Source organism: Poecilia formosa, unplaced genomic scaffold, assembly GCF_000485575.1.
Source record: "Poecilia formosa unplaced genomic scaffold, Poecilia_formosa-5.1.2 Scaffold364, whole genome shotgun sequence".
NCBI lineage: Eukaryota > Metazoa > Chordata > Actinopteri > Cyprinodontiformes > Poeciliidae > Poecilia > Poecilia formosa.
In genome coordinates, this window is record NW_006800303.1 from 312,187 (window position 1) to 319,113 (window position 6,927).

A 6,927-nucleotide genomic window follows, 5' to 3' on the forward strand; every position below is an offset into this window, starting at 1 on the left:
CACCTGAACGTTAATCTGGGTCCTTTGAGAATTTCCGGAGTCCACTTCAGCTTCCAAGCTGAAAAACAGAAAATCCCAGATTACAGAGGAGGACGAGTTTAGATCTTAGAAATGTTACATATCAAGTATTGAGAACCTGCTGAACCTGTCAAGCACCAACTAACCAACTAGTTACCAGTCTGGTTAGCTCACAGTGATGTGGCTTCACTTCTTACTCTGAATTAATTGTCATCTCCATCTGCTGCTGAACCGCTTCACATCCACTGTTCCTCTCCAGGTTTTCCAAAGTACCGCTCCAAGCCTCCTGCAGACCGGTTCCCAGCTGGCCATCACCTGTCAGCTCACCAGCTGCAGCTGCAGCAGCACCCTGCCACACCAAGAAACAGATGAAGCCCAGTCAAGTCAGCAGCCATTTTGCAGCTTCAGAGCAGCCTGGCACCTGTTTTTATGTGGCTACACACATTTGTTTGTCACAGGAGGATTCTGTGACCGTGCAAATATTTTGAACGGAATTTCAGGAACGAGTTGCTTTACTAAATGAACTGTGTCTGATTCAGTGAAAACACTATGTGAGGCCATCATGACAAGAAAGATACAAAGACAGTAGAGAAAAAAATATGTCTGGAAAATGTACAGGAAGGCAAAAACAGAAAAAAGAAAAACAAGTTGTTTCAAGGCCTGGTTTTTAGTCTGACCAAATTTTCTTTTACTTATAATTTTAGAAGTTATCTGCAAATAAAAACAAGCTTAAAATATTTTCAAGTTTTTTATTTTTATTTTATTCTATTAGTAGACATTTTTATCCTTGCACAAAAAAATGGGATGTAACAAATTTGACTGACTTTGCCTTGATTGCCTAGAAATGTGAAGAATCAGGACAATTTTCAAAACATTTCAAAGATCAAGTGAGATTCTGTAAGGCATAGATTGCTTGTTTTTTCTTAATAAAGTCTTTATTAGATAACTGCTTTTTATATTCACTCTGGTTCTCTTTGATTGTTATGAAAATTATTTTGGTGAAACATTTTACAGTAAATAACCAAAACAAAAACATATCTTTAAGTGGATCAAACATTTTTATGGAACTTTAATGATGAAAGCATCGTAGTCAACAGGTTAACAGATGAAATAAAACTAATTCGAAAGTAGAAGTGTTGTGGAGGTGCGACTCTTTGCAGATAACCTGACTCTAGTCGCGTAAACGTGTCTTACATTAGTGACGGTTTTCCTCTTGGGGCTTTCCTCCTCAGATGAGATGTAAATCAGACTCTGGACCTCCGTCCTGGCAGCTGCTGCCTGACCCGCTGTCACAGAACCAGAGAACACACCCAGAACTGGGTCAGGTCAGCCAGGTGTGTGTTGGTACACCAACACACACCTGCTACCAACAGACCTGCTAAATGTGTTTATATTATTTAAGCAGAAAAATGTTTGTTTCCATTTATGCAAAAGCACTTAAACTAAAAAAAAGAAGAAGAAAAACATCTTGCTTTGAACATTTGAACATAAATATTTGGTAATTTGTTCACCTTAAAGTTGATATGAAAAGTCTGCACAGTCCTCTCAGACTGCCTGGTTTGTATGGAAGAAAACAAAAATCATTTCAGAACTTTTTCCTTCAGTGGAAACCAAACTGTAATCATTCAAGAGGAAGAAACAGATCAACTCTGCTTGACCTCCCATCACCTCTTAAACCTGGGGATGGGTTCAGCCGCAGCATCTGATCTTATTCTCTAAGAGACTGACGTTTGTCTGAGTTTTGGAGGTCAGAGGTCACATAAAAAGGTGGAAAAAGTTCAGAAATGATTTATGATGGAAACACTGAGTTCCAAATGGGTACTAAGACTTTTTAAGTTGCATAAAAACACCAAAAAATTGAGCAACTGAACCAATTCATCAGCTTTGAGACAAATGAAGGACAAAACACTGACTGACTATTTGTGCCTCTGTTCACTTTGGAATTCTCAGCTGAGATCTTTTTTACAAAACTAATTTTGCTGCCTGCCTTCTTTGGCTTAAAGCTAAATGAAAACCAGAAAAAAAAATTTCACTGCAACCTTTTCTGCACAGAAACATTAAAGAGACACCGCTGCCATAAAGGTCCCATTAGATCCCACAGTTTGATTCAAATGACGTAATCTGCAGCAGTAAAGCTGCTTTTAGACTCTGATTTATGGATAATAAAATGTGTGTTCAGACCTGCTGTTGGAGGCAGAACTGACTGGTTTTCATCACGACTCCTCAGCTGCTTTTTCTTCTTCTTCAGGTCTCCTTTAGAGCGCTTTGCATTCTGCAGAAAAATACATGCTGTGATCGTCACCAGAGCAAAAAAAATTCCACACACAGCCAGCTGGTTTGTGAAAAAAAAAAAAAAAATAATGCTGTCTTAATGCTAGCTGTGCTAATTCTAATAATTGCTAATATCAGATCCTAAAGCTGAAGTACGTAACTTTTACAGAAAGGTTTTTCCCCATGTTTGTTAAAACTGTCAGCATGTCGTGACAGTTTGTGATGAGACAGATAATCTGTGAAAAGAATGCTTGAAATGTCACTGTAATAATGTGATTACTGCAGAGCTGTGTAGCACCAACTGCTCTCCATCACAGATATTCACCTCTGGTCTTACAATAAATAAATCGACCAATCTCACCAGTCAAATATATCCTCATCCACTATGTCAATTCATTTTTTGGAGTAAAAAAAAGTAATTTTGTGATATGGCACATTTATGTTATGGTTGGACGAAAGAATTAAGTAGAAAAATATAGTTTTTGAACATTGTTATTCTTAACAAAAAGCAAACAAACAACCCCCCCCTGGAAAGTAGGTGAGATTACCATCACAAAAAGGAAATTGGTAACAAAACCTTTGATCACAGCTTTTTTTTTTTTTTTTAAATCAGAGTCTAAATCTGCTCATCACAGAATGATGTAACTTTTACTTCCACAGCTGACCAGCTTGTTCCTGACTGATTCATCCATCTGGGGGCAAATCTAAATCATGTTCACTGAACTAATAAGAACTTCATGTTGTTTTAATGAGAGAAAAAATAAACTTTCAAAATGAAAACATTGCGTTGGTCTGTAATCACCTGATTCTTCTCGTCCTCACTGTCGGACTCCCTGAAGTCGGACGAGTCCTCCGTCTCGCTGCTGGACACCAAGTCCACCACTTCGTCCACAAACACGACGTTCAGGTCCATGGGGTCAAAGGCAAACTCCTCTTTAGGGCCGAGACAGTCCAGGGTGGGCTCAGGCGGGGGGGACCGCGTCGGAGGTGAGGGCCCCCTGTGAGCGGCCGTCTGGACGGTCAGCAGGGTTTGTGGTGAATCGTTGTGGCGCTCAACTGGAATGTCCTTTTTTTCACACACCGGGGGGTCTGGGGGAGTGTAGTTCACAGGTTGGCTGGGGCCCTGGAGCCGTATGATGCCACGTTCTGATCCCACTATTTGGGTGGGGGGCAGGAAAGGGAGCTGGATAAAGATGGGGTCCTTGACCCGGTGGGGGGGGACGATCCTAAACGTGCAGGTGTTCTGCGGGGACAGAAAAACGGATGGCGGTATGGGGGGGTTGGAGGAGGAAGACGAGGCTCCTGGAGACGGTAAAGGTAAAACCACAGAGGACGAAGAGGACAGGTTGGTCAGAGCAGGCCTCTTCACCGCGGCTACAGGAGGCAGCCGGGCGCAGGAAGCAGAACGGTCTGAGGAAGAGGAGGAGGAGGAAGATGGGAAAAACTTCATTGGGCTAAAAAAAATATTACTTTACACTGAAATTTATTCCAGAACCATGAAGATTAACCACCTTGTTCACATTTCCTTTCATTAGTAGCAAAGTGTCCAGACTGAATCTGGAACTGTTTGGGTTCAGGATGTAAACAATTTCTTATTTACCGAGCCAAATAACAAATGGACTTAACTGGATCTGATCAGATCTTTATTGATATAATATCCCATACCAAAATTGTAAACAATATTTTGACAGTATTCAGCCCTGTAAGGGTTTCAACACTTACCTCCTCCAGGTACGGTTGCTGGGGGATTGCCAGACCTCGGCAGGTTAGAGGGAATCAGCTGGACCAAGGCTCCGTCAGGTTTTCGGTAATACTGGACACCCGCTGATGACCGGACTGGCTTCAGGACCATCCTTTGGCCTGGGAACTGAGTGATCCGGGGCTGGAGCAAATTAACCACCTTAGGAGGATTTGGAAGCTGAATCAGCAGCGGCTGGGGGTCCGTAGGTGTCGTCGAGTTCTGAGGTGGGTTTGGAGGTCCACCAACCAAGTTTTGTGGCTCATAGTCTAGAGGTACATGAAACAACAGACAGTTGATTAAAGGTTTGGAAAAGACAACAAAGTTATTTTCTCAGTATGTGTCGATTGGAGACCCCCAACCCGCAGAGAGATTTCTGTAAGGGGGTTGTCACCTTGTTTTATTTTTTAAAAGTTTAATTAATATTCTTATGCTGGTTACCTGTTCATTTTAGTATTTGTAAGTTTCAGGGCCCTACATGAAAAAGCTCCTCTCCGTTTTACTAAACTGTTAAAACCCCATGGTCTAACTGGGTTCAGGTGGTCTGACCTCTGCTCCGTCCTCACTGCTGGACCTCCTCTCTGGAACAGATTCCCTCTGATTTCACATTGTTGAAGCTGAAGATATTCAAATGAGCTTTTTCTTAAGATCCTAACAAATATTAACTTATTTGTTTTAAAAACTTGTATCATTAGATTTGCTCCTCGTCTTTTTACATATTTTTTTTAATTCAATAATGTTTATACATCCTTTCATCGTCTCCATTAGAGAAATATAAAATGAGAACATTTTTAAAACTGTCGCACTTCCTTCACATTATTTTATTTAATAAGCAGTTTTGAATGTATTCAACAGAAAATGCACGTCTTATTTCAGATGGGAAAAGCAAATCCAATTTTTTTCAATTTATAAATGATAATATGTGCATTTCAAAATACAATAACCCTATTTATTCCTATACAAGCAAATTAAGACTAAAAAATGCATTCTTAAAGATGTGAGGGGTATTTTTAAGCATTTCTTTATGACTTATTTTGAGTAAAGCTAAAATGACTACAGATGTGTTAAATGCCACTAAAACTTGCATTTTAGTCAAAACACTGATTAAAACTAAATTAAAGGTAAAGTTAAACATAACGCTGCAACTCTTTGCATATTCAAACAACCTATTGAAAGAGGAGAGAACACTGACTTAAAATTAATAGTTGTTGCAAAAATAATCCAACACCAGCATCTTATTCTACACAGAATGATGTTCACCTTACTCAGCTGAACTGCACTAATATAACACTCTATTAATACGCTATAATAATATTTTGACAGAATTCAACAAATCCTCGTTGTGTTTCAACACTCACTTCCTCCATGAATGGTTGCTGATGGATTACCAGGCCTCAGCTGGCTGGTGGGAATCAGCTGGACCAAGGTTCCGTCAGGTTTTCGGTAATACTGGACACCCGCTGATGACCGGACAGGCTTCAGGACCATCCTTTGACCCGGGAACTGAGTGATCCGGGGCGGCAGCAAAGGAGCAGCCACATTAGGAGGGTTTGGAACCTGAATCAGCAGCGGCTGAGGAGGGGTCGAGTTCTGAGGTGGGTTTGGAGGTCCAACAACCACGTTCTGTGGCTCAGAGTCTAGACGTACATGAAACAGACGGTTGATTCAAAGGTTTAGAAAACACAGCGCAGTTCTTAGAAACTCAAGTTTAAGAAATGTCTATAAATGAATTTTATTAGCGAAAACTTTTTGTGTGTGTTTAAGACCAAAACTCAATGGGAAAGAGTTCAGAATGACAGATAATGTGAAACGGTATTAACATTTCTTGATGTAATTTCTGTTGGTAAATTTTTCACAGTTAAAATATTATAATATTGTAACTATTATTAGTAATACAAGTAGTAGTAATAGCACTATTCATAATTTCATCATCCAGTTATGGTTATTTGCAGATATATGTGCTTACCTGAAGAAGGGGTGGCAAGAGTGGGCTGAGTGGTTGGTGGCTGTGACTGGACCATGGCTGGGGCAACAGTGGAGGCTGCAGGAGCAGGTGGGACACAGTAAACTGAAGATGTGACGTGGGGGATACTCTGAAGATTGCAAGACGGCTCGGACGATGAAGAAGATTGTCGCTGCTTCGTAGACCCCACTCTGCCTGTTAGATAAGCTGCCAGACGATTGGCTGGATGAAGCGCCCCCATCCTGCCCAACTTGATCTTTGCCAAAGGGTATTGCTTCCCATTGACCTGCACGACCACAGAAACAAGAGAATACAAAGTAACAAACTAGAAATCTGCTTCTACACCAGCAGAAAGAGAGAAAAAAAACAGAGAACAGATAAACCACAGTGTCATCTGTGCTAAGATGGACCCCAAACTATAAATAACAGGAATGTGACGAGATTCCCCCATCAGCCAAGCTGCATGATAGAACAACCAAAAGGTTCCGACAGACATCATTCTTCAGGTTAACCTTTGACAGATTGCGACTGTTTTGTTAATATAGTGCAAGTTAGCTAGAAAAGATGAAGCTATGAAGTGAAGTTATTACAAGATTTATTAGAAAATCATGTTCCAGGGTAACCAGAACCAGGAATGTCACTTAGTATAAATGAAGAAGAAAGAAAGTGATGAGCTTTTACCTGTATTACATCATCTGGTCCTCCTGGCTTTTTCTTATTGGCTGAGAGAAAGCCGGAAGGTGATAGTCCCACCAGTAAAGGGAAAGGCAGAGACATGCCAGTCCTCCTCTTCTTATGTGAATTTAATCCTTCTGTGCTTCTTTTCAGCTCATGCCTGGCTTTATAACGTCTGAAGCCTTCTCCATTCTTCTCCATATAATCTTCCCTTCCTTCTTTCTGGCATTCATCTATATACTCCACCTCCTTTTGGAAGTCC

At 40.7% G+C, this 6,927-nt stretch overlaps 1 protein-coding gene across 3 annotated transcripts in view; it reads right to left on the reverse strand.

Moving 5' to 3' along the window:
- Positions 1-6,927, reverse strand: part of mgaa (MAX dimerization protein MGA a) — a 34,591-nt gene that overhangs the window by 7,179 nt on the left and 20,485 nt on the right. The window contains exons 15-23 of one of the 3 annotated variants that reach the window (XM_016662233.1): positions 6,672-6,923; positions 5,994-6,276; positions 5,386-5,664; positions 4,012-4,296; positions 3,092-3,699; positions 2,200-2,290; positions 1,213-1,304; positions 216-367; positions 3-58 (exon numbers count right to left, since the gene is read on the reverse strand). In XM_016662233.1, the coding sequence (XP_016517719.1) occupies positions 3-58; positions 216-367; positions 1,213-1,304; positions 2,200-2,290; positions 3,092-3,699; positions 4,012-4,296; positions 5,386-5,664; positions 5,994-6,276; positions 6,672-6,923 (2,098 nt within the window). Of the gene's footprint in view, positions 1-2; positions 59-215; positions 368-1,212; positions 1,305-2,199; positions 2,291-3,091; positions 3,700-4,011; positions 4,297-5,385; positions 5,665-5,993; positions 6,277-6,671 lie in introns of all 3 variants that reach the window. The other 2 variants (XM_016662234.1, XM_016662232.1) reach the window with 2 other exon arrangements.